We start from the raw sequence: 26,099 nt of genomic DNA on the forward strand, positions 1-26,099 counted from the left end.
GCCAGGGAGGGGTCACAGGAGGTTGGAACGGGCCCGGGGGAGGGGGGAAGGTTAAGGTGACCCCCCCCTCCCCTCCCCAGGAACCAGCGGTGGGAAGGGCCTGGACCCCGGGAAACGGGGAGGGGGGGGGTGGGCCTGGACCTCAGGAGTAGCTGGAGGGGGGCTAGGGTGGTGGGGAGGGAAAGGTGGGAGTTAACAGGCCAGAGCCACTTAGGAGGGAAAACGGTAGGAGTCACTGAAGCAGGGAAAGGGGAGAATTTGAACCCCTAAACCAAGAGACACTGGGGAAGGACTTGACCTCCCAGTAGCCAAGAAACCCAAGAACCTGACCCTATTGACGTGGGGGTGGGGCTGAAGAACTGAGTCCCCCCCAGATCAGGGACTCTCCTGAAAACCTAGCACGAAAACCAGTGAGAGGGCCTCTCCTCCAAGGGGATCTACACCTGAGCACCCCAATAGGTGCTTTCACCTATCTCTACCCACTGCCCCAGCCTCCAGGGGAGGCTGTGCAGCTTCAGGGGGCCGTGGACCCCAGAGTTCTGAGCACCCAGCGCCCTCCACCCCCTGTCCCCACTGCTGATGGCCGACGACCCACCGGGAGCTTCCGAGAAGGGAGAGATGGCTCCTGGGACACGTGTGAGGTGGGTTGATGCCTCTCTTCTAACTTCTGTGCTCCCCATGAATCTAGATTTCTTTCCCATTTCCTTCAATTCATCTTTAGCTCCTCTCTGACTCTTTCCAGGCCCCTTCAGTATCTCTGACTTTTCCATGGGGCCCTTCCCCATGCCCAGGACCTGAGCTCCTGGCTTCCTTCATCCCAACTTCCACTTCACTCCATAGTCTTCCTTGTCGACAATTTTACAATCCTGTGGGATTTATGTTTCCCTCGTGGGTCTTGGCTCACCCTTGGAAATCCTTGGAATTTTTCCTAATCTCATTTTCTTCTCTTTTATGGGCTAGGGAGAGCTAGAGATCTCTAGAGAATTAAGGAAACTTGGAAGCCTAGGGGAATTGGGAAGGGAGCTGGGGAATGCCATCGAATGAAATCTCTGGACCAGGAGAATAGGGTGGAAAACTCCCAGCAATCAGAGATTTCTGTATGGGATCTTGGAGAATCTAGTTACTATACAAAGGGAGGTTCAAGGGGTTTCTACACAATTAGGACCAGAAAACAGTTTAGGGATCTGGGACGCTTGGATAATGTGATTCAGATTGAATTCTGAAATTTTTGAGAATCTGGGTGATTGCCTAGGGAAACTGAAGAATGTAAAGTAGAAGTGTAGATTTTGTGAAGGAGTGAGATGTCTTGGAATCTGGGCAAAGGAGAGTTCACAGGATCATGAGGATCTTTTTCTAGTCAGGAGCATTCTAGGGAGGTGGGAGTCCAATATTGTCAAGGAAAAGGATAGTAGAAGAGACCCAGCAATCTTGTGGGCAAGGCATACTATCATATGGGATCAGAGGCTATATAGGAGAGGCTTCTTGAGAACCTGAAAATTTTTGAAGAGAAATGTCAGAAGATGAGGTGGGATCCTAATTTTAAAGACTTCCTGAGGGTTGGGTCAAGGAGAAATTTGTGGGTGAAATTTAGTTTGTTTATATGGTAGGGTCGGGTGGAGGTGGGGAGCGTGGAACTCACAGCCTGGGATCAGAGGGGACCTTGGAGGTATATCTGGGAATTTCAGGTTGGGGAGAGCCTGGGGAGAGCTGCATTTGGAGATCGAGGGGAAGAGTCAGGAGCTTCCTGAGGTAACCTCCACTGGGATGTCTTGGCCTTCCTGGGGAGTTTCAAGGTGGGAGTATCAGAGGAGACTGGGCATCACTAAGGGGCTCTCCAGGGAAGGGAGGCACTGAGGAAGGTGAGGGGTGGATTAATGGATCAATTGCAGCACTCCGAGGAGTAGAGGGAGATCGGGTATGGACTGAATGGGGTGGCCTTTGGCCTCCAGGAGGGAGGAAGGGCAGAGGGAGGATCTGATTGAAGGACAGCCATGGGGAAAAGTTAATCAGGACTCCCAGATTCCATTATATCCTCCGGAGAGGAGGAGAGAGCTGGACAGAGGTTGTTGTGGAGGCAATGAAGGGAATAGAGAAAAAGGCTGGGCTGACTTTTCCTGATACTTTTCTTCTTCATACAGCCCTCGGCGTTGCTGACGCCCCCAATGTCGTCCAGCGGCCGGGGGCCGGGGGCCGGAGCGCGCAGACGCCGAACCCGCTGCCGGCGCTGCCGGGCCTGTGTACGGACCGAGTGCGGGGACTGCCACTTCTGCCGGGACATGAAGAAATTCGGGGGTCCCGGGCGAATGAAGCAGTCCTGTCTGCTCCGCCAGTGTACTGCTGTGAGTGTTTCCTTTCTGTGTCCCTCAACCCATCAGGTGCTTGGGCTCCCTCAATCCACTAGGCCATTTCTAGACCTCTGGTCTTTCCATTAGGCTGAGTTGTGCTCTTATTGCTCTCAAGTCAGTTGCATTTAGGAGCTGTTATTAGCTGGCAGAATATACCTTTTCCTTGACTGACTCAAAGAAAGCCTCCCTTTCCCTTTCAGGGTATTTGCTGATGCTTTCTCTCCAAAGAGTAGACCATGTATTTCTGCTGTGTCTAGCCACTGCTGAGCACTGGTCCAGAGCATAGGATATGGGACTAGTCTTTGTCACCAGAATGGCTTGAGCCAGAGCCAGCTGACCCGCTCCAACACCTTTCTACCTCAAACCCTCTCCCAATAAGATTAGGACGGGTTACATGTGGTGGATTTACCTGATGAGAGTCTTCCCAGGGACTAATGCCCAGACCTAGCTCTTCAACTTTTACATTCTTGTGGCTTCTCTTCCCCCTTGGTTCCCCTTCTCTTTTTTGATCCCTTCCCTGCCCATCTCTGCCCTTCAGTTTCCTATTGTCCAGTTCCTCCTGTCTCTCTTTTCCCTACCCTTTCTCCAAATTCCACCCTCAAGCCAGCTAGATGTCCTGGACGCACTCTCTCCCCACTCCTCAGAAGTGGTTGCATCTCCATGCTAGGTCACCTATCCCCGAGATGGCTTCTGGGTCTGTCTGTCTTTTTTTTTTTTCCTCCCACTCTTTGTTTATTGGTCTTTCTAGCAAATCCCAACACCTAGAGACTCTCAGTTGTGCCTACTTTCCCCCCCAAAGCCACACTGTTACATCCCCACAGCCTCCTTCTGCTCTTCTCAGATCCCTCCATATCAGCCAGCTCCTGCTGCTGCCTTGTCTAGAAACCTTCGGGTCCCTCTGTTAAACTCAGCTGCTATCTCCATTCATTGGAGCTAGCCACAATTTACTTGCTAGCTCCAATTCAGTTCAACATTTACTAATTGACCACTATATGCTTGAAGGATGTCTCTTTCTTTTCCTGTGCCTCGTGAGGGGGTGCTGCCCAACCATGGCCCTGACTTTGCTCTCTTACCTGCGTGCAGCCTGTGCTGCCCCACACAGCTGTGTGTTTGCTGTGTGGAGAGGCTGGAAAGGAGGACACAGTGGAGGGAGAAGAGGAGAAATTTGCTCTGAGCCTCATGGAGTGTACAATCTGCAATGAGATCGTCCACCCAGGCTGTCTCAAGGTAAGGTTTGGGGACTGGGAAGGTATGAGAAGAGGCTGGGGAAGCAGAGCTGAGGGCCGACTGGAGGATAGTATAGAAGGGGAGTAGAATGTTGACATGGGAAAGAAACTTGGGGCAAAATGTAACAAAAGGGGGATTAGCTTATGGGTAAGGATAGGATACACAGAACTCGCTCTTCCCTTTCTGTTTCTACTAGATGGGAAAGGCCGAGGGTATCATCAACACTGAGATCCCAAACTGCTGGGAGTGTCCTAGATGTACCCAGGAAGGCAGGACCAGCAAGGTAGGGTGGGGATCTGAGAGCCAGGGGTGGGAGTGGGGTGGGGTAGAATAAAGAGTGACTTGGCTTCTCCTCTACACCAGCTGGAGCTCTGGGTGGGAAGGATTTGGAAGAGTAGGAGAGGATGCATCTTCACCTCTTCTTCCCTACCCTAGGATTCTGGGGAGGGGCCTGGACGAAGAAGGGCTGACAATGGGGAGGAGGGGCCAGGGCTGGGAAGCGGCTGGAAGCTAACTGAGGAGCTACCACCACCCCTCCCCCGACGAAAAGGCCCCCTGCCTCCAGGGGCTCCCTCAGAGGATGGCCCTGGACCTCATAAGCGGAAAGAGAGAGAGGTGGGGAATGAACCCCCCACACCTAGGAAGAAGGTAAAGGCTGGGGGGATCATGCCGTCTGAGAGCCAGGTAGAAGGGATTCTGGAGGATGTAGTCCTGATGACAAAAAAGGACGAAGGACTGGGAGTCAGCACTTTGTGGGCTCCCTGTGGGATTTCTGGGAGATGTAGTTCTAGAGCTGGAATGTTGTTTAAGGGATGGGTGGGGAAATGGGGGAGGGTGGAGCATGCTCAGTGTGGCTTGTAGGAGTCTGGGAGGTATAGGTAAGGGAGGGGGTGGTAGGGGAACTCCAGGGAGTAGGGGAGTAATTTAGACAGAGTTGGAGAGGAGGAGAGAGCATGCTCAAGTTGGCTCCTAGGGAGGAGGAAAAAGGAGGGGCTGGAGAGGGCCTGAGTAGGAAGAAAGAAGAGCAGGAGCATGCTCAGTGGAAAGGAGACAGTATGATTGAAAGGTGAGCATGCTCAGAGTCTTGTCTGGGGATGGGGGCTTCTGGGATTTGTAGTCCAAGGTAGGGGCAGAAACTGGAGTTTTACAAGGGGTAAAAGGCCTAACAAGAGTTTCTTTACTTTCTACACTATCACCATCCCACCCACCTGCAGATAAAAGGAGGAAGAGAGAAGCACCTGAAGAAGGTGAGTGGAGATGAATGATTGCCCTTTCCCTTTGAGGCCTCAGCACATTGGAACTGGGTGTCCTGTTCTGCCTCACCTTAGCCCTCCAGGTGTTCTGGATGCCAGCCAGGATGTTATAGCCTTCCACCTTGGGGCAAGATCTTAAGATCTAAGAGCTTGGGTGGAGGGAAATCATGGCTTTCACCTACCATGGAAATAAAAATCTTAGCTACTTGTTTTTCAACTAGTTCCTGAAGCTTGGAGAGGAGAAGTTTGAGAAGGAGACTACAATGGAATGAGGTTGAAAAATCCTAAGGCTCAGGTTCCTAGAACTGAAAGGGTTGGCTAGGCTATGGCACTGACCTAAGATGAACTAAGATGAAAAGTGAATGTCTGAGAGCCCACTCCACCACTTTGCTACCAGAATAATCATGGGCAAATCATTTAGCTTGGCTTGAATTTCAGTTTTCTTATACATAACTTAGAGATAATAATACCTAACCTGCCTAAGTCATAGAATTGTTGTGCGGGCTGAGAGAGTGTATGTGAAAACACTTTGTAAGCCGAAACAGCCTAATGTGTAATGGAAAAAAAAAGTGGGCTAGAAATTCAGGATCTGGTTTTGAGTCCCATCCCTGTCTTTTTTACTTGCTGTATGATGATAGGAAAATCACTGTACCTCTCTTAGCCTTCCTTTTGTAATCTATAAAATGGGGATAATAATAATACTACCCACTTTATAGGATTTTTGAGACTTTGTAAAGTAATGCATTCTATAAATGTGAGCTATTATTACTAAAGGTGATAATGCAAGTGATTATTAATAGAGTCATCCAGTTTAAACCCCTCATGAGGAAACTGATGCCTTGGAGAGCTCAAGCGTCTGCCTGAAGTTGTACAGCTCCTTAGCGACAGAGCTTAGACCAGAACTTAGGTCTCTTGCTCTTTCAGTGTTCTCCGTGTACCATTCCATTCTGTTTCTTATATTTTTATGGAAATGTGAGGCTGCCTGGTTCTTTTTTCAACTCTCTTGGGACTTTTCTAGGGTTCTTTAGGGTAGTCATTGAACAAATATTTCATCTGCTTTCTCTCCAGAAACCAAAGCCTCCTTCAGCATCTCCTGAGGGTCCCGCAGCCCCAGCCCCTTCCCCACAGCGGGAAAAGCTGGAGCGTTTTAAGCGGATGTGCCAGTTGCTCGAGCGGGTGCCAGATACTTCATCATCTTCCTCAGACTCAGACTCAGATTCAGACTCATCAGCTACGTCCCTCAGTGAGGATGAGGCCCCTGGGGAGGCCCGAAATGGACGACGGCCCCCACGGGGCAACTCTGGGGAGAAAGAGAACAGGGGTGGCCGTCGGGCCTGGCGGCCTGGGAGTGGGGGCCCTCTGCTGAGCTGGCCCTTGGGTCCTGCACCCCCACCCCGCCCCCCGCAGCTTGAGAGACATGTGGTGAGGCCGCCACCACGAAGCCCAGAGCCGGATACATTGCCCTTGGTAGCGGGGCCTGACCACCCTCTGCCACGGGCTGCCTGGCTTCGAGTCTTCCAGCACCTTGGGCCCAGAGAATTGTGCATCTGCATGAGGGTCTGCCGGACCTGGAGCCGATGGTGAGTGGTTCCTCGGATAGCGTGTTACAGAAGCTGGAGGGCGGTGCATCCTGGTTCCTAGCTGTGGTCCAATAGCAATAGGTTCCCTGTCCATTGGGCCAACTCATTTCACCTTTCTGTGTATTTCCTCCTTTGTCTGATAGACTGTGGGTGGGGTGAAAGGTCTGTAGAAATGGCTTTCTTGGTCAAGTGGGTAGAGCTCAGCCTTTACTCCTGTGTAAGTCAGCAAGGATTAATTAATTAATAAATATTCCAGACATTGTGCTAAGTGACGGGTGTACAGAGAAAGGCAAAAGACAGACCCTGCTCTTAAGGAGCTCACAGTCTAATGGGAAAGAAAACATACAGCTCTGTGCAAACAAGATATAGACAGGGTAAGTTGGAGATAATCGACAGAAGGAAGGAACTAACATTAAAGGGGTAGGGATCAGAGACTTTAGCTGAAGCTTGAAGAAAGCCAAGGAAGAGCTAGGAGGAGGAAATGAGGAGGGAGATATCCAAGCATGGGAGACAAGCAAATGAAAATGTTCAGAGTCAGAAAATGGAGTTTCTTGTTCAAGGAACAACAAGGAACCCAAACAACAGACAGCAGTAGATCACAGAGTAGATGGGGGATGGGGGAGAGGGCATAGAGTATAAAAGTACTGGAAAGAGAGGAAGGGGCATTTAAAAACCAAACAGATATTTTATTTGACCCTGGCAACAGTAGGGAGCCACTGAAGTAGACCAACATAGTCAGACTTGTGCTTTAAGATCAGTTGACAGCTAAGTGGAGGATGGCCTGGTGTGGAGAGAGACTTGAGGCAGGCCGACCCACTGTAGGCTGTTGTCGTGGTGAGGAGATGCTTCCCATCAGTCTGCATCTGAGGGGTGGCAGTGTTAGACAAGGAAAAGGGGCAAGAGATGTGTAAGCAAATTCTCCTCCCTAAAGCCAGCACGTTTCCCTCTTAAAATTTGTAACCGAGGGGCTATCTCTAGTATTATGTAGAGATGTGGCCAAGCTGTAACTACTTCAGTCATTTGGAATGAATGAGAAGCAGTAAACATTTATCAAGTCGTTGCTATATGTTAAGTGCTAGAGGTACAGAGATTAAAAAATGACAGTCCCTACTTTCAAGGAGCATATATTCTACTGGAAGCAGTAGGACAGGGTTGATGATGATATGTGGAAAAACTAGTATAATTCAAGATAGGGAGTGTGAATTGGGGCATGGGAGACAGCATCGCATTCTCTAAGGAGAGTATATTTTCACTTGGGGAAGGATCATGGAAAACTCACAGGAAAGGTGACATCTGAGCTGAACTTTGAAGGAAGATAAGGATTCTGAAGGTCACAGGAGGGGATTGGGGTGAGGATGGTCCGCTTGAGTTAAGTTCAGAGAACTCATTTGCAGTTTGGACAGAGAACATATATGAAGGGGGCCAGATTACGTAAGAGGCTAAATGCCAAGATGAGGAATCTGCATTTTATCCTAACGACAATAGGGATCCACAGAATGTATTTTTTTTTAAAGCAGGGAATGAACATGGTCTGATCTCTGTTTTAAGGAGATTTATTTTGGCAACTGTGAGGAGGATGGATTAGAAGAGGGGAGAGGCTGGAGACAAATAAATTAAGAGCTATTACAGACAAAAGGTGATGAGGGCCTGGATTGGGATGAGTGAAGAGGGAAGGACATGGATGTGAAGGATATTGTGGGGGTAGAATCAACAGAACTTGGCATTTGAATGTGTGTGTGTGTGAGATGAGGTAGAGGAAAGAATCAAAGATAATTCTTTAGTGTTTCAAACCTGAGTGACTTGGAGGATGGTGAAGCCATCAACAGAAAAAGAGAAGTTGGGATTAGGGGTGGCAGGAACATGATTTCAGTCTAGGACAAGTTGAGTTTGAGGTACCTGAGGACAAGTTGAGTTTGAGGTACCTGGAGGAGAGAGGTGTCCAACATGAGGCCTGGCTGCCACATTGTGGCCTGCAACATTCCTGAATACAGTTGAAACCATATTAAAATTTAATTGGGATATATTTAACAAAATGAATTAAAATGTAATATAAGTAATGTTAACATGTGGTTTTCTAAGTCAATATATGACCCATAGAGGGATACTTATGTAGGGTTTAGTGGCCACCATTTCTATTTGAGTTTAATAACGTTGCTTTAGGACATCCAAGGACAGATGACCAGTAGGCTATTGGAAATGTGGGGATTGGAGTTTAGGGGAGAGATTAGGAGGGATATATAGATTTGGGAGTCATCTCCATAGCGGTGATAATTGAACCCATGGCAGCAGATAAGATTACCAAGGAAGAACGTATAAAGAGAGAGAAGACAGGAACTAGGATGGAGCCGATAGGAGGTAGCTGCTAAATAAGGAAAGGAGCCTGAGAAGGAGCAGCCAGATACGTAGGAGGAAACCCTGGAGAGAGCTGTATTATGAAACCGAGGAAGGTGAGGTTATCCAGGAGGAAGGACTGGTCTGCAGTGTTGAATGCTGCAAAAAGAAAGAAAGAAAGAAAGGAAGGAAGGAAGGTAGGTGAAGAAAAGTCCATTGGCATTAACAGTCAAGAAGTTATTGGTGACATTGAGGAGAGTAGTTTCAGTAGAGTGGAGGGATCAGAATCCATGTTACGAGGACTTGAGAAGCGAATGAATATTTGGTGAGGAACTAGAGGCAGGGAGGGTAGACTACCTTAATAGTTGAGGAGTGAGGTTATGGCAAGGTCAAGGAACAGTCTTTTAAAGATAGTCAGTAAACATTTATTAAACACCTACAATGTGGTGGACACTCCTAAGTACTGCTAGGGGAGACCTAAGCATGACTGTAGACATTGAGGACTGAACTAATAGAAGTTGACAAAAGAAATGGTTGATGAGGGGGAAACCCCTGAAGGAGATAGGGTCAGGGGCTGAGGTGGGGGGTTAACTTTGGCAAGGAGAAAGGCTTTTGAGACTGGAGCAAAGGGATGAGTAAAGAGATAGTTTTGAAGTTTGGAGGAGGAAAAATGAGGGTATTGATGATAGATAACATCAGTCTTCTCAGTGAAGTGTGAAGCAAAATCATCTGCTTCTGGGGATGGAGTGAAGATGGATCTGGAGACTTGAGGAGAAAGAAGTTTGGAACAGCTATTCTAAGAAAGTGTGATATAGTCATTCAGAGATGAACAAAAAGATTGTCATGCCGTCATGAATGCTCATCTGAAGTTAGCTAATATGAGTTTGTGGGGAACTCAGTTAACATGGCTTTATAACTTCCTCCATCAGCTTTGAGCAGCTTTGGAATAGAAGGAAGGTAGATAGTGAGGGGGAACCAAAGTTCACAGAGTGTGAATGATTCAAAGACAAGAAGACAAGGGATTCAAAGATGAAGGACAGTATCTTTTTGAACTTGTTAACCAAAGATTCTGAGCAGAGTGAGGTCAGAATAAAGGTGAAGGTATAGAAAATGAGGAAGGATCACAGGACCAGAGGTCACTATCAAGAAAAAGAACAGTTTTAAGAGGTTCAGTAGGAGATGTGGAAGGACAAGGGATTGTGATCAGAGAGATCAGAGAGGAATTTCAGAATTCAAGGTCTTTACATAGAACAGTCTTGGGTGATGTTTGGTTCTAAACTGTGACAAGTGTTGGTGGCTGAGGTAGAGTAGTGAATGGAGTTCTGGGGATTGAGGCCTTTGATAAACTAGGAGGCCAGGATGTTGAGATGGTCATCAACATAAATATTAATGTCACCCAGGGACAAGGAAGAGGTATTCTGGGTAGGGGAGACAGACTTTGATCTCCATTAAGCTCATTGAATAAAGAGGGAGAGTGATTTGGAGGTTGGTAGGGAAAAAGGACCTAGGCATGTGCTAGAGCTGGATAATGTGAAGGACTTATGAAGTATCCACTATGTAAAGAGCTGGCTTCAGCGTCCAGGAAGAACCTGAGTTCTAACCCATCCCCCTGCCTCATACTAGTTGTGTGACCCTGGGCAGCCTCTCAGAGCTCTAGGGAGCTCTCTGAGGCCGTCGTTTGCAGAGAAATTCTGGTCTCTCTTGGTAGAAGAAATTAGAGGAAAATCTTCCCTGGGAATACTCTCCACCAATAAAAGCATGGGCTCCAGGGAAGAAATGTGCAAGGCCCCTCAGCTCTGCTTACTCTCTGCTATGTATTAAGGATACAAAAAGGAATAAGACATGGTCCCTTCCTTCTAGGAGTTTATAATGTAATTGGGGAGATAGGATAGGGGTGCAAATAATTACAAGAGATACCAAAAAAATTGAGATCCCATAAGTAAGAAATTGCTTAAGTCTGGGCTCTGCTACTTCATTATTTAATACTGTGTGACCTTAGGTAAGTTATTCTCTGGGCCTTACTTACCTGTTCTGTTAAATAAGGGGGTTGGACTAAATGATCAATGATCTCTGAAGTCCCTTCCATTTCTACAGTCTATGATTCTGTTATTTTGGCTTGGGAGTTGAGGGAGGACTTCGTGAGGAGGGGGATATCAGAATATAAGAGTGAATGGAGTAATGAAAGATAAAGCCAGAAAGGGGCAAGATTGTGGAGCGTATTAAATGCTGGCCTAAGGAGTTTGGACTTTGTTTCAGTAGGCGAAGCAGTTTGAGGTTTTTGAGTAAGGAAGTGATATACATTGATTAGATTAATCTGGATGAATTAGCTTTGGGAGAGACTAAGGGCTATTGCAGTAGTCCTGGAAAGGGGCTCTGAGGCCCTGACCTGAGGCATTGAAAGTTAAAAGGAGGGTGAGGGTAGGAGATTACAGGAAAACTGACAGGACCTGACAAATGTTGAGTGGTGGGGGAGAGGAGGAGTTAAAAGATGACTTCTGGGGCTTGAATTCAGGATAAACTGGAGAAGTGACGATGCCATTAACAGAAATGGAGAAGTCAGGAAAGTGATTTGGTGGAAAGATAGTGTGTTTGACCTGTTAAGTTTGAGGGGCCTGGGGGATATCTAGGGAGAGATGTCTTGTCATACATTTGGTAATCGTGAATAAGTAAGAACTGAAGATAGACATTTGGGAGTCAGGAGGAGAGCAGTGAAAGTTGTTGGGTTGAAAGAATGTAGAGAGAAGGGTGGTGGGAAAGAGGATGGCAAGATTGTGGGGCTCAGGCCCCGCTGGATGCATGGCTGGGCTGCTGCTGCCCCAAAGCCAGGCGGAGGGTCTTTCCCCGTAGCTCTTCTCTCCCTCTTCATAAGAGCATCCATTAGATGATTAGTCCATGGAGAGGAGAGAGAGGTGAGGGGTCAGAGGGGAAGAAAGAACATTGGCGAGAGTCCTGGGAGTTAGGACCGATGTGTCAGGCCCTGGACAGGGCAGTGAGAGGGTCTCCTGGACCCAGCTGAGCCTCTTTGTGGCTTCTGATCTCTGTCTGCCCCTTGTGGCTCCCAGGTGCTATGATAAGCGGCTGTGGCCCCGGATGGACCTGAGCCGAAGGAAGTCACTCACCCCACCGATGCTGAGTGGTGTGGTCAGGCGGCAGCCTCGGGCCCTGGATCTCAGCTGGACAGGAGTTTCTAAGAAGCAGCTCATGTGGCTCCTGAACAGGCTACAAGGTACGAAGGCAGGGAAGGCCAAGACAGAGGGCTGATCCAGGGGGGACTTCATGGGGCTGAAAGTTTGAACCTATGCCCTGTCCCACAGGCCTGCAGGAGCTGGTGCTGTCGGGCTGCTCTTGGCTCTCAGTCTCAGCATTGGGCTCAGCCCCATTGCCTGCACTGCGGCTTTTGGACCTCCGTTGGATTGAGGATGTTAAGGACTCCCAGCTCAGGGAGCTGCTGCTGCCTCCTCCTGACACCAAACCAGGTGCTGCCTCTTACAAGGCTCTAGTTTTCAGGCTCTTTCAAGGTGAAATCTCTCCCATTTCTATCTGTATCCTATTTATTCATCAAACACCAGGTGGGAACCTGTTGAGTGAAAGCCTATACAAAGAGAAATAAGCATTGTCCTTTTTCGGATGGTGGCCACTTTTGAAGTTGAGAGCTGAGATCCTGACATGTATTACTAATGCCAGGCTGGATGTGATCGATACCATGAGGGATCACAAAAACAGCACCCTGTCCAAGGAAAGGCAGGCCTTTTCTAGCTTGACTGCTTGGCATAGGCCTGATGGAGTAGGTGGCATTTAAGCTGGGATTTGAACGATGGGTCAGCTTTCAACAAGTAGCTATTAGGGGATGAGAATGATGGTGAAAGTTTTGGGGGGGAATCACAGGTAAATTGTAGAAGCATAGTCCAGCACCCTCAGTCTAAAGATAAGGAAACTGAGGACAAGAGGTGTTACATGTGGACTTTAGGTCACACAAATAATAAATCTCAGAATTAGGTTTCAAGCACTCATGTTCTGTCTCCAAATCTAACACATTTTCTTCCATTCCACTCAAATTCTAGACAGAAGGAGTGGTATGAGTAAAGGGTTAAAAGCAGAACATTGAAGTCTGTGTTTGAGAATCGGGAATAGTTCTGTTTGATCAATAATACCTTAATTCTGTATGACACTTTAAACTTTCTGGGCACTTTCATATCCATTGTCTCATTTGAGCCTTACAATAGCTCTGTAAAGAAGATAGAGTAAGCATTAATAGAGTCAAAAAATTTCAGTTGGAGAGAACTTCAGAGGTCATGTAGTTCAACTCATCCATGAAAAGGAAACCCCTTTGTAACGGTCTCAAAGAAAAGTCAGCTTCTTCTAAAAAACCTCCAGTAATGGGAAACTCAGTATTTCTCAATGCTGCCCATTTCACTTTTTGACAGTTCTTAATTGTTAGGGACTTTTCTCTGTGTCAAACAGTACAAGCGTCATGCATTTTGTTGTTTGTTTGTTTCAGTTGTGTCTGATTTTTTTGTGATCCCATTTGGGGTTTTCTTGGCAAAGATACTAGAGTGGTTTGCCATTCCCTCTTCAGCTCATTTTACAGATGAGAAAACTGAGGTAAACAAGGTTCAGTGACTTGCCCAGGGTCACACAGCTAGTAAGTGTCTGAAGTCATAGATGAACTCTGGTCTTCCCGACTCCACTGTGCCTCTTAAATGCAAACAACAGTAACAAATGTCACTCATCAAGGACAAGCAAGACAAGTCTAGTCCATCTTCCACGTGTCTCTCAAAAACCTGAAGACAACTTTTATTCTTCTTCTCCTGCCCCCCTTTAGTTCACTCTTTTCTAAGTTTCGAAATCTTTGAGCTGATTTTGAACTCTCCTCACCATCCTGATCATTGTCCTTTGGATACACTTCAGCTTTTTAATATTGTTGCTAAAACATAGCATTTAGAACTGAACACAGTATTCCAAATGGTGCCAGACCATCATGGCCAGACTGTGAACTTGCCAGCGCAGTATGTTTGTGCTTATACTAATTCAGCCTAAGCTTGCACTAGTGTTTTTGGCTAGCAAACAATAAGCATTTATTAAGCACCTACTCAGGTGCCAGGCACTATTCTAGGAGCTGAGGAAATATACAAAAGGGAGGCAGAAAAGTGCCCTTAAAGAGGTTATGTTCATTCTGTTAACGCTGGCCACTTCATATCAGAGTTGCTAGTCCACGGGCAACTAGGTGGTGCAGTGGATAGAGCACCGGCCCAGAAGTCAGGAGGACCTGAGTTGAAATCTGGCCTCAGACCAAACACTTGACACTTACTAGCTGTGTGACCTTGGGCAAGTCACTTAACCCCAATTGCCTAAAAAAAAAAATTTAAATCTTGGGGCAGCTAGGTGGTGCAGTGGATAGAGCACTGGCCCTGGATTCAGGAGGACCTGAGTTCAAATGTGGCCTCAGACACATAACACTTACTAGCTGTGTGACCCTGGACAAGTCACTTAACCCCATTGCCTAGCCCCCCCCAAAAAAAAATTAAAGTCAATAAAATTAATTAAAAAAAAACCAAAAAACCAAAAAACAGAGTTGCTAGTCCTCCCTGAAGACACCTCTGGTGTGAGAACTTGCCAAGCCCTTTTTAAGGCTGCTCATAGGTGTCCACCTGTCATCCATCTCCCACCTCTAGGTCCAAGAAGTGGTCACATGAACAGCCACAACCCGGTAAAACCAGGTTGAGGCCTCAAACCCATTGGGGAATTAGGGGGGTGTTTACTCCCAGCATGTGAAAGCTTTCCCAGTGGAATGGGCAGATGAGAACAATTTGTTCCAGTGGCCATGAAGGCAGCTGAAGCAGCTACCGTGGGGCACTTAGGGCTTGGTCAGACACAGAAGACCAAGATTACCTACTGCATCCCAGGCCATCGCCAGTTGTCTTGACTTTTGCCCTGCCACTGGACTTTGATGATCGTGGAAGAGAGAGTGAGGCTGATACTCTGGGCAACTCTGCCACACTTAAATCCGATTCACAGGCAAGTGATGTTATTGGTCCTCTTGGAGGGACAAACAACATTATAATGAGCTTTCAGTCTACTAAAACCTCTTAAATTTTTTTTCCCCATACAAACTATGATAATCTGTGAATTAATGCAGTTAATTTTTTGAACTAAGTATAGAACATTTATTTTAGGTTCATAGGATTATTTGTTTTTTCCCCCCTAAACCTTTTAAAATAGTTATTGATATCTTAATATGTCCCTCTCCTCTGCCACTCCTACAAAGTCATCCTTTATAACAAAGGGGGGAAAAAGAGGAAAAAAATAACCAAACACATCAGGCAAGTCTTAACAGTATATGCAGTATTCTATACCCACATTCTCATATCTCTTCTTTGGGGCCAAGCTTGGTCATTATAATTTTACAACATTCAATTTTGGTTATATTGCTGCTGTTCTTTCCATTTGCACTATTGCAGACCTTGTATATATTTTCCTGGTTCTGATTTCTTCACTTTGTATCAGTTCATGTAAAGTTTCCCATACTTTTTATATTCATCATTTCTTAAGGTGGAGTGTGATATTCCACATATTCCTGTACCACAATTTGTTCAGCAATATATGGACATCTTTGTTTCCATTTCTTTGCTACTACAGAAAGTGCTATTATCAATATCTTAGTGTGTTTAAGTAACTAGTGTATTTAGCGCCTTTCTTTTGATCTTTAACCTCCTTGGGACATGTGCCTTGCACATGAACTCTGGATGAAGAGTTTGGACATTTTAGTCCCTTTCTCAGCATAATTCTAAATTGTTTTCCAGAATGGTTGGACCAATTCAGAACTCCACTAACAGTTTACTGGTGTGCCTATGTTTTGAAAACCATTCCAACATCAACTCTCCTCATCTTTTTTTTTGACTATTCCCATCATTGCCAATTTGTTCAATGTGAAGCAAAATTTCAGAGTTGTTTTGATTTCCACTTCTCTTATTCATGATTTAGACTAATCTTTCATATGATTGTTCATAGTTTAGCAATTCTCTTTTACAAGTGAATGAACTGTTCAGATCCTTTAACCGCTTGTCGTTTGGGGAATGGCTTTTATTCTTATGTTTGCGTTAGTCTTTTATAGATCTTGGAGCTGTGAACCTTTTCAGAGAAATGATGCAAAGATCTTATTGATGAATAATTTATGTTATTTAATAGAATTAATATCTGAGGAGTGTTCCATCTATGTCTTCATGTAAGGCACTGATAAAAATGTTGAGCAGAATTGAACAGATCCTTATGGCATTCTACTAGTGACTTTCCTCTAGTTTGACATTATTCTATTAGTTGCCATGACATTATTCCATTAGTTGCCACACTTTGGATCTGATTGATAATTCAGCCAGTTCTGAATACTAGCTGTACCATTATCTAATCCCATATCTCTAACTTGTTCACAAATGTCTCTTCAGAGATTTTTTTAGTTGTTTACATGAAATCCATGTATACTACAGCTATGTCAGTCTGCCATTCTAGTGAGTATGTCAAAAAAGGAAATGAGGTTAGTCTGCCAGGACTTCCTTTTTCTGTGTCTTTAAAGAAAAATGTTATTGGTGCCTTTCTTTTATACTACAAAAATTTCTTGATCTTTCTCCTCACCCTCAAATAGATCTCTCCCTTATAACAAAACAAAACAAAAACAGGTAAGCAGAACCAAGGGGCAAAGGGACCAAAGTATGACTTGTTTTGATAGAAATCCATAATGACTGTTACTTTCTTTTCTAAGAGCTTATTAAGCCATCTCTTTAGTAATGAGCTCTAGAGTTTTGCCAGGAATTGAAATCAAGCTCACCAGCAAGTAGTTGTAAGAATCTGTCTTCTCATTTTTGAAAACAGGGATACTGTTTGCCTGTCTCTAGCTTTCAGTGTGTCTCATCCTCCACAGTTTTTGAAGCTCACCGGTAGCAGCTGAGCAGTCGTGTCATCCTGTTCTTTCAGTTCCCTAGAATTTAATGCATCTAGGCCTGATGATGACTTTAACTCATTGAGAGTAACTAGGTGCCTTTTTCCTTCCTCCTTCCTTGAGTTTCACTTCCCTGTTTAACCACTTTTGTCCTTTTTTTTTTTTTTTGTCGAGGCACTTGGGGTTAAGTGACTTGCCCAGGGTCATACAGCTAGTAAGTGTTATGTGTCTGAGGCTAGATTTGAACTCAGGTTCTCCTGATTCCAGGGCCATTGCTCTATCCACTGCGCCACCCAGCTGCCCCTCGTCCTTTATTTCTTAGTGTGAATATCATTCTCTCTTTTTTTTTTTTTGAGGCATTTGGGGTTAAGTGACTTGCCCAGGGTCACACAGCTAGTAAGTGTCAAGTGTTTGGTCTGAGACCGGATTTGAACTCAGGTACTCCTCACTTCAGGTCCGGTGCTCTATCCACTGTGCCACCTAGCTGCCCCTAAACATCATTCTTCTTGGTAGAGAAAAACCTGCAGTATAATAGGAATTGAGTAGTTCTGCTTATTATTGCTTCATCTGTTATCCCATCTACCCTAAGCAATAGTCCTGTCCCTTTTTAAAACTGCCCTTCCAGGGGCAGCTAGGTGGTTCGATGGATAGAGCACCAGCCCTGGATTCAGGAGGACCTGAGTTCAAATGTGGCCTCAGACACATAACACTCACTAGCTGTGTGACTCTGGGCAAGTCACTTAACCCCAGTTGCCTCACCAAAAGCAAAACAAAACAAAATTGTCCTTCCTCTGGCCCCCAACATAGCTTTAAACCAGTTATTTGTAAGAAAACTGAGGGCTAGAGAAGGGAAGTGATTTAAAAACCAAGGTCATAGGCTATTCAGAGGTGGGACTAGATCTCTGACTCCCAGCTCAGTTTTTTTCTGCTTCACCACACTAATAATTCAGCAAGTCTTCACGCTGCTCCAGTTGTGATCAGGGTGCTGACAGTGTCCTTCTCCTCAGGTAGTTTTCAGTACAAGTGAATGTTTGAGAATTTTGCTCTTGAAACGTTAGCATATGATACCATGTATTACTAGTTGAGGGCCACATAACTGATATAGAAAATGTGCTAAGAGTTATGAAAGCAAAGAGATTACTTTGGGATAAGCAGGATTTGGAGTGCTTGAGCCTGAAGAATGGCGATTAATAATAATAATAATATTATTATTATTATTATTATAATACCTATCACTATCTGTGTAGTCCTTCAAAACATTTTCATATCCATTTCTAGTTTGCACTTCCTGATACCTTTCTGAGTGGGTAGAACAAGTTGTTTCCTATAAAATTGTTTGCCTTTAAAATGAGTGGTTCCAACCAGATGATCTCAAGTTCTAGGGGGCCACCTCTTTAAAAACAGTACCCCTGTTTTACAGATGGGAAACCTGAGACTCAAGAGAGGTGTAGAGTGAAACGGTGTTATAATATAGCTGAGACCAAGGCTTGGGTTTTTTCCCATTCCATCAATTCTGTTAGAACTTAGCTGAGTGGAGAGGATGCCGCAGAGTATTTGGGGTAGGGGAAGAGTGTGAGAAAAGGTATGGCTGTTTCCTTCAGTAATTCACACCTTAATCTGTTCTTCCCAAGCTCTCTCAGCACCTGTTCTTAACTACCCATGTGTGTGTTGGGGTGGGAACCATAGATGCTAGGGTTCCGGTTAGTACCCTGAACTGGGGAAAGAGAGTAACGATCCACCTAGGGCCTGACTCCCTCTCCTGTACCTCTAGGCCAGACAGAGAGCAGGGGACGGCTGCAGGGGGTGGCTGAGCTGCGCCTGGCTGGCCTGGAGCTGACAGATGCCTCCCTCCGCCTTCTCCTACGCCATGCTCCCCAGCTCAGTGCCCTTGACCTCAGCCACTGCGCCCATGTTGGGGATCCCAGTGTCCACCTCCTCACAGCCCCCACCTCCCCACTCCGGGAGACCCTTGTTCACCTCAACCTAGCGGGTAAGCAACCCTCACCCCTTTTCCTGCTACCAGGAGCTCCTCAGCCCTCATTAGTAGCTTTGCCCCCTCCCCAGAGTGAGCCCCATGTCAGCCGCTGCCACCCTCAGGTTGCCACCGCCTCACGGACCACTGCCTCCCGCTCTTCCGACGATGCCCCAGACTTCGACGCCTGGACCTTCGCTCCTGTCGCCAACTCTCACCTGAAGCCTGTGCCAGGCTGGCAGCTGCAGGTCCCCCTGGTCCCTTCCGATGCCCTGAGGAGAAGCTGCTGCTCAAGGACAGCTAGTGGGGTGCCCCCCAACTTCCCCCAGGACTTGCAAGCCTTTATCTTGGGGCCCCTTTCCCCATCTCCCCAATCCATCACCCAGGGGCTGGGTCTCTCTACCTTCTGACTTGATTCTCCCACATAGAGACTCAAGAACAACCCCCAACCCCCTGCACTGATATATCCCTGGGGGTTAATGTCTTCCCCTCCCATGCCCCTGCCTACTTCATTGTCCTGGGGGAAGTGGGGCAGAGGTACTGATGTGGGGGAGGGACTGGGGGGCTTGAAAGGAGGGGGGAAGTTTAGGGGGGCAGCATTTAGGTGGAGGGGATTGGGAATGTGGCTGGGGAAGGTTCTGGTGGTGGGGCAATCTGCACATTGCTACTGGGGATCCAGGGGATGGGGGGAAGGGCGGTAAGCAGACAAACAGAAACTGAAGCATAAAAGGGAACAAAGACCACGTATTTGGGGGAGGGTGGGGGAGGGTTAAAAAGGGAAAAACAGGAAGTGGGAGAAACGGGTGTCAGATTGAGGGCAGCTCAGAGGGAACAACTAAAATTGGGGTTGGGGAAAGAGGGATGAGGTGAGGCTGTAGAGGGAAGGAGGGGGGATGGGAGCAAGCTATGGGGGAGCATCAGGCAGGCCAAGGGCTCCCCCCTTCCCATCCTTATCACCCTAAGACTCTGTCCCTTCCTCTCCCCTCTCCAACTCTTGAACCGTCACTGACATGGCAGCTAATTGTGGAGGTGGGGGGAGGACAGGGGCCTTTACTGCTGTACAGGGAATCGGGGCCCTGCCAGGGGAGTGAGGGATCTCTAGACCACCCCACTTCCCTGAAAAATACTTGAACATTCATCTGTACTGAAGTGTTACTTGAACTTAGGGAACTTTGGGGATGGGGAGGTGGGAGTTTGGGGGAGGGGAAAGGGGGTGGGGAAGTTATCGGTTTGGATTGGGTTGTTGGCAGTTTGAACTGGGACGTTCCCAGCCTTACTCTTACTGTATCTATCCTCTCCCACCCTCCCCCAGGGGCCAGACAGCCCGTGATGGGGAGAAGGGACTCCCCAAAGCTGGTTATTTCCACCCCTTCTGTTGTCATGGAAACTTGCATCCCATTTGCCCAGGGAAATGCCACTCCTGGTTGCCAAGGAAAATAGCAGCCAATGGACACACTCCCAAAGCCAGTGCCCCAGCTGGAAAGGCCCCTCTAGGTTGCCATGGGAACTTCCAGGGTTTTTTTCCTTTCTCCTCTCTTTTACTCATCCCTGTCACTATAGCAACAGCCACTCCCCCTGAAACTCCACCCAAGAGGCGTGGCTTTGTGGGGGGGTGGTCTCTGCAGCTAGCTCCGCCTGTGGGTTTGTCCTGGGGAAGATACCCCAAGCCCCAAAGGGAGGAGTGGCTGAGGAGGCTATCCTTAGGCCACAAGGACTAAACCACTTGGGGGAGAGGGGGGAGGGCAGAGGGCAGAGTGAACCACATACCTCAGGTAACAGGGAGGGAAAAGGATTGGGGGGAGGGAGGGAAGAGGTGGACCAAAGGCCGGGAGGGAGGGGGTTTAGGGGGAGGGAGAGTCAGTCCGGAGCTGGAGCTAGAGACGATTTGAAGGATGAGGGCACACAAAGGGAAAGTGATAAAATAGGAACAAGGGGAGTGGGCTGGGCTGGGCCCCAGGCCCCCTGGATCTCGGAATTGTACAATAAGGTTTGCTATAAAATATAAAATCTTCCAGCTGAGGGCTGTGGTGTGTCTGTTTTGTTGAAGTAGAAAGGTGGGGTAATTTGGGAGGAAACCTAAACTCCTGGTCCCTGAAAGTGTGAGCACTGTCGGGAACGTAAATTCCTGCACTGAAAGAGAGATTGGACTAGCTAAATTCCACGGTCTCTTCGTAACACTGAGGATGTTAAGAATACTCCAGTCTCACCCTCTGCCCTAAGCTTAAGATTTTGGCCAAGTTGGCTTTATGAGACTTTGTCCCCATAAGATTTAACTCTTCTGACCCAGACGGGAGGAGGCATATCATCGTAAGATGCAGGTTCTTGCTGCTCCTGTGTCCATCCGTCCTCCACCCCAAGAGTTTCCTCAGGTTGAAATGCTGGGCTGGGGTGGGGGAGTGAAGGGAAGTAACCTGATTTCATTCAAGAGGAAGCCGGGAACCAAGATTCCTGAGTGCTGGAGAGGGTAGCTCAATGCAGACACATTTCTGGGTCTCTGGGCCAGAGTGTTCGGACTGTGGATTTGGTCTCTCCCCAGCTCCTCCCTCATCATGTGGTTGCCCCCCCCCCGTCCCCGCCCCTAGATCCAGTTCCTGTTTCTGCCTCTCCTCCTTTTCAGCCCCTGGGGCTCCCGCCTCCTACTCCTCTAGGGCCTTGTTTGCCTGAGGCTCTAAACTGCCTTCTTCCTTCCGGGAACCCAAGCATCCTAGCTCCATGTAGTTCAGATGCTCCCCTTTCTTTTCCCTACCTCCCACCCCACTTCTAGAGCTGACCAGCAAACTCGGGATGCCCAGGGGCTCTCCCCCATTTCCTTAGAATTCTTATAACTATCCCTGCGCCGGCATAGCTTCTTGGCCTCTCATCCTGAATCTGCGGGTTCTGCTTTGCTCCCTCTTTCTTAGGAATAAGGTGGTCCAATTTCTAGAGCCTCGCGGCTTTTAGGCTTAGCCTGTGTCTCAGCCCCAGGGTCTCTCCTTCCCCCCCCTCCCCATTTGCCTGGATTCTCCAGGATGAAAGGAGGAGAGGGGGATGCAGGAGAACAGGCCCCCCTTAATCCTGAGGCTGGAGAGAGCCCAGGAGGTTCAGCCACCTACCGCGACTTTGTGCATCGAGGCTACCTGGACCTCATGGGAGCCAGCCAACACTCATTGCGGGCCCTTAGCTGGCGCCGCCTCTACCTCAGCCGAGCCAAACTCAAGGCCTCCAGCCGAACATCTGCCTTGCTCTCCGGTTTTGCCATGGTGAGGAGGTTGCTTCTAGAGACACTGGGGTGATGGAGCAGTGGAGGGAGGAGGTGAGGGAAGGATAGCGGGGAGGATGATAGGGCTCCAGAGCAGGAGGTGCTCTGAAGGCTGCCAGCCCCTGGGTGTGAAGTCAGAATCCGGATGTGGTTCCGGGAGTGGGGAGGATGACCACAGCCAGAGCTGATAACTGAATGCCGGTCTGACTGTTAGAGCCAAGCAATAATTCCTGTGGGGTGAGAATGGCCCGAGCTTAGGAAGGCTGAAGCTATTTGAGAAGAGAGATCTGGCGAGAAAGCTTTGGAATGCAGATCAGGAGGGTGATAACTGATTTGGAAAGTGATAAGGAGTACAGGATGGAAGAATTGTAGAGCTGCAAGGGGCCTCAGAAATCATCTAATCTAACGCCTTCATTTTACAGTTGGGGAGACTGAAGTTATAGAGAAGTGGCTTGCCCAAGGTCACCCAGTGAGTTAGTCGATAGAATGCAAATCTCCAGATTAAAAGACCAGTACAGTATCCTTTCCACTGTGCCAGGAATGAGATGGGGAACTTCATAACCTGATGGAGGAAGACTTAAGTGGCAGTGTCATTCTGATGAAAGAAAAAGGGACAGAAAATTCAGGGGTCAAGACTTAGTGAGATAGAAAGCTCTAAGTTGGGAGTCAGCAAACCTAGGTTCTTGTCTGAGTTCTGTCATTAATTCACAAGCGACTACCTCCCTGGGCCTCAATTTCCTCACTTAAAATAGATGGGTTTGACAAAATTATGTCTCTGAAGGGGTGAAAAGTGTGTGGGGGGCAGGGGGAAGAGAAAGGCCAAAGTGAATCCAAACTGGTTATAACATATACTCCCTGTCCTATTCCCTCCCCTCCTCCTCTCCCCACCTCATGTTTCTGCCTGTTCAGAGAAGGGCCAGGATGAATGTTTGAGGACCAAGGCAACCTAGAAGGTGGTGTTGAGGGAAAAGAATGTCTTGGCCTGCTAAGGAGAGTAGTAGTTACTGAAAGAAGGGTAAAAATGTGGATAGTGAAGGATGGTGCTAATCTCACAGAAGAATAGGGCACCCTTGCAGGTAGGGCCTATAACAAGGCTAAAGCAAATCTTAGCCCTAAGGCCCAAACTTGTTCCTAGGGAGACAATCCAGTCCCTGCTGCCATGTTGCTGAGGTGACGACGGCTTAAGGGGCCTGGCCCTCCTGTAAGAGCAGGAGAACTGATGCCTGGGTTCAGAAGGGGAAATGTAGCCCCGGGTAGAGTGAGTTCTAGTCTGGAAGGCAGCTTATTAGAATTTTAATGGAAAAGAAGGGCTGGGTAAGGGGACGCAGAAAGTAGAGAAATGGGAGCAGAGTGCTAGGATGATCATCAAAGGGGAGGGGGAGGGCTTCTGGTTGCATTTTCTCTGATGAGACTGGCCCAGATCCCTATCTTTGAGCAGCACCTGTTGCCATCTGCTATGTCCCAATTTCTTAAAATAACTGGGTCTAAAGTATTCCCCTCCCCCCACACTTTTCCTACCTCCTTACCTGGCTCCCTGCCCTCCTTCCCTCTCCTTTCCCTTCCATCAAGCTCCAGAGTAATTGGGTAAACCCTAGAAGATCCAAAGAGGGAATATAGCTAGAAAGATAGATGTCCTGGGTTCTGTGAAGGGAGCAAAGTCTACTAGCTGGGTCTAGGTGGGGAGGCTGGGAAGCTAGAAACCAGGTCCCTGAAGCCCTGACTCTCCTCTCTAGGTGGCCATGGTGGAAGTCCAACTAGAGACTGGCCACGACTACCCCCCGGGGCTGCTGGTGGCTTTTAGTGCCTGTACCACAGTGCTGGTGGCCGTCCACCTCTTCGCCCTCATGGTGTCTACCTGCCTGCTGCCCCACATTGAGGCCGTCAGCAACATTCACAACCTCAATTCCGTCCACCAGTCTCCCCATCAGCGACTCCACCGCTATGTGGAGCTGGCCTGGGGTTTTTCCACAGCCTTGGGAACTTTCCTTTTCCTAGCTGAAGTGGTCTTGGTTGGCTGGGTGAAGTTCATGCCCATTGGGGGGCCTACAGTGGCCCCTGTGCCTGAGATCCCTTCCTCTTTGATCTCAAGAGGTCCAGAGAGTCCTTTACTTGATGCACCAACCTCCATGGGCCCAAATCCTGGACTATCCCTGACAGAGCCAGTGGTCCCCTTGAATCCCCCAACTGTGACCTCAGTCTCGCAACTGCCACCCAGAGTTGGGCCTTCAGCTGTGACCTGCTCACAAAGGTGCGAGGGGCCAGTGGCCTCACCACATGGGCCTGGATGGCATGCCGCAATGGCCTCGACAGTGATCATGGTACCTGTGGGCCTGGTTTTTGTGGCCTTTGCCCTCCACTTTTACCGATCCCTGGTCGCTCATAAAACAGACCGGCACCAGCAGGAGCTGGAAGAGCTGAGCCGCCTCCAGGGAGAACTTCAGGCCGTGTGAAGTGGGAGAGAGCAAGGGAAGGAGCAGGGCTTTGGGAAGAAGCAAATAGAAGACGAAGCAGCAATGGATTGGAAGGGGCCCCAGCAACAGAACTACAGGTGGGCCCAGGAAGGAGGCCCCTGGCAACCTGGCCAGGAGCCCTAGGCCCAGAGGAAGAGCCCTACACGCCCTATCACAAAGTGGAAGAACACACTCAGGTAGAGGGACGTGATTTCCTCCCCCTCGTCCCTGTAGCTCTGAAAATAGTGGGGAGGGTCAGGTCTGGCTGGCCTTTAAGGGAGATCCCAGTGACACACAGCACCACCCAACTGGTTTTCTCTAAGGTGAGCCCCGATTCCCTTGCCTTCCCTTTTCCATAGAGCCTGTAGTGGCTTGGTATATTCTGAGGCCCCCCTCACAAATGCATCTTCTTCAGAAAAGTATACATTTGATCTACACTGGTTTTCATATCAATGACAACTTATCAGTGGCAGCTCCTAAAGCGTTAGCTCCTCGCCTTTCCTAGGTTCTCTCCCAGCAGATTTATACTTCCTGGAGGAATTCTCAAAGCCAGAGCTGACTTCTCTGAGGAATCCCCCAAGCATGCTATTTAAGGAAGCCTTTCAGGATTGTCCAAGTTCAATCTTGGTCCTACCTCTTGAGCTCCAAGGCTGTGGGGTGGAGGTAGGGTCTCCTTAGGGTATAAGACTTGTCTCCTTACCCCCTGCCTTGGAGGAATTGTGAGTCACCTTTCCACTTGGGTAGATCTCCAATGCTGACCTACAACTTTTACATTTTATTTTCAAGTTCTTAGGAGTCCTAGGGATAGGTCACACAATATTGCCTCCAAATTGGAGGGCCCCCTCTTGTTGCCTCTTTATTGTAAGTACTGCCCCATGGCTCTGATGCATCAGAAGAAATTGCCTTACCTCCAAACACAGCCTTTTTTTCCTGGTCTTTGTGCCAACATTACCTGTCCCTCTCAAAGTTCCATCCTTCCCTCCTGACCAGGGTGGGAACAAGGGAGGGGCTGGTAAAGGGGAAACAGAGAGATGGGCTTCCATGGAAAAGGTCCTGTCCAATCCCAACAATCATAGCCCACACAGTCTTTGCCTCACACTAAGCACCCCAGGGATCCCTCCCCTTCCTCTGTAATGATGGTGGATCAACTCTGACACTGAATTTTCACTGCACCTTTTTTTTTTTGTACAATAAACCTTGTTTGAAACACATCACTGTGGCTGTGGAGGATAGAGTAGGGCTGGCTCTCTGTCTTGGAAGGGAAGAGCAACAGGTGGGATGGTTATTCCTGGTTATTGAAGAGCAAAGGTAGAGAGTGTTACAGTGCCGGCAGACGCTGGGGAAATGGGGTTTGGGTTCTAGGTTCCAGGAAAGGAGTATGCCTTGGTGGGGAGGGAATGAAGTGGGGTAAAGAGCAAAGGGTTGCTGTTACATAGAGACAGCAGAAGACCCAGCAGGTTGTGCCAGAGAGGGAAGCTTCCAGACCTAATGAAGATGGCAACATAAGTCTTGAAAACTAATACCAAGTCATCCAGGGTTCAGAGATGAGCAGAAAAGAGTCAACTCCAAGTAGGCTGAGCTGAGGAGGCTAGAGGTGGGAATGGAGGATAGATAGGCTGAGCTGGTGAGAGTAAGTGGACTACAAAAAAAGGTAGTTATTGAAGATGAAGGGTTGGGATCACAAGGCCCTCGGGTATGCCTAACCTCACCAGCAGGGCCAGGCCAACAAATGGGAATACAGCCTGCGGTAAGGTTTCCAGATGGGATGGTCTT

At 48.0% G+C, this 26,099-nt stretch overlaps 2 protein-coding genes across 3 annotated transcripts; both read left to right on the plus strand.

The window, feature by feature from the left end:
* The first annotated feature begins 341 nt into the window (after positions 1-341).
* Positions 342-20,657, plus strand: FBXL19 (F-box and leucine rich repeat protein 19). Of its 2 annotated transcripts, XM_021008465.2 has the most exons (12): positions 488-641; positions 1,686-1,749; positions 2,139-2,339; positions 3,429-3,572; positions 3,769-3,855; positions 4,008-4,220; positions 4,787-4,819; positions 5,894-6,405; positions 11,799-11,962; positions 12,051-12,212; positions 18,438-18,656; positions 18,764-20,657. In XM_021008465.2, exons 1-12 carry the CDS (start codon positions 580-582, stop codon positions 18,940-18,942), a joined length of 2,040 nt encoding a protein of 679 aa, XP_020864124.1. In that variant the 5' UTR covers positions 488-579; the 3' UTR covers positions 18,943-20,657. The 2 variants fall into 2 exon arrangements, with proteins under 2 accessions (XP_078009079.1, XP_020864124.1); XM_078152953.1 differs by lacking the exon at positions 1,686-1,749 and having other exon boundaries at positions 342-641.
* Positions 20,658-20,740: 83 nt separating this feature from the next.
* ORAI3 (ORAI calcium release-activated calcium modulator 3) lies at positions 20,741-26,077 on the plus strand. The gene is made up of 2 exons (XM_021008466.2): positions 20,741-21,877; positions 23,610-26,077. The coding sequence occupies exons 1-2, from the start codon at positions 21,647-21,649 to the stop codon at positions 24,324-24,326; spliced, it is 948 nt and encodes a 315-aa protein (XP_020864125.1). The 5' UTR covers positions 20,741-21,646; the 3' UTR covers positions 24,327-26,077.
* Positions 26,078-26,099: the final 22 nt, after the last annotated feature.

The sequence above is a fragment of the Phascolarctos cinereus genome, unplaced genomic scaffold (assembly GCF_003287225.1).
Source record: "Phascolarctos cinereus isolate Bilbo 61053 unplaced genomic scaffold, phaCin_HiC Scaffold_4;HRSCAF=312, whole genome shotgun sequence".
Taxonomy (NCBI): Eukaryota; Metazoa; Chordata; class Mammalia; order Diprotodontia; family Phascolarctidae; genus Phascolarctos; species Phascolarctos cinereus.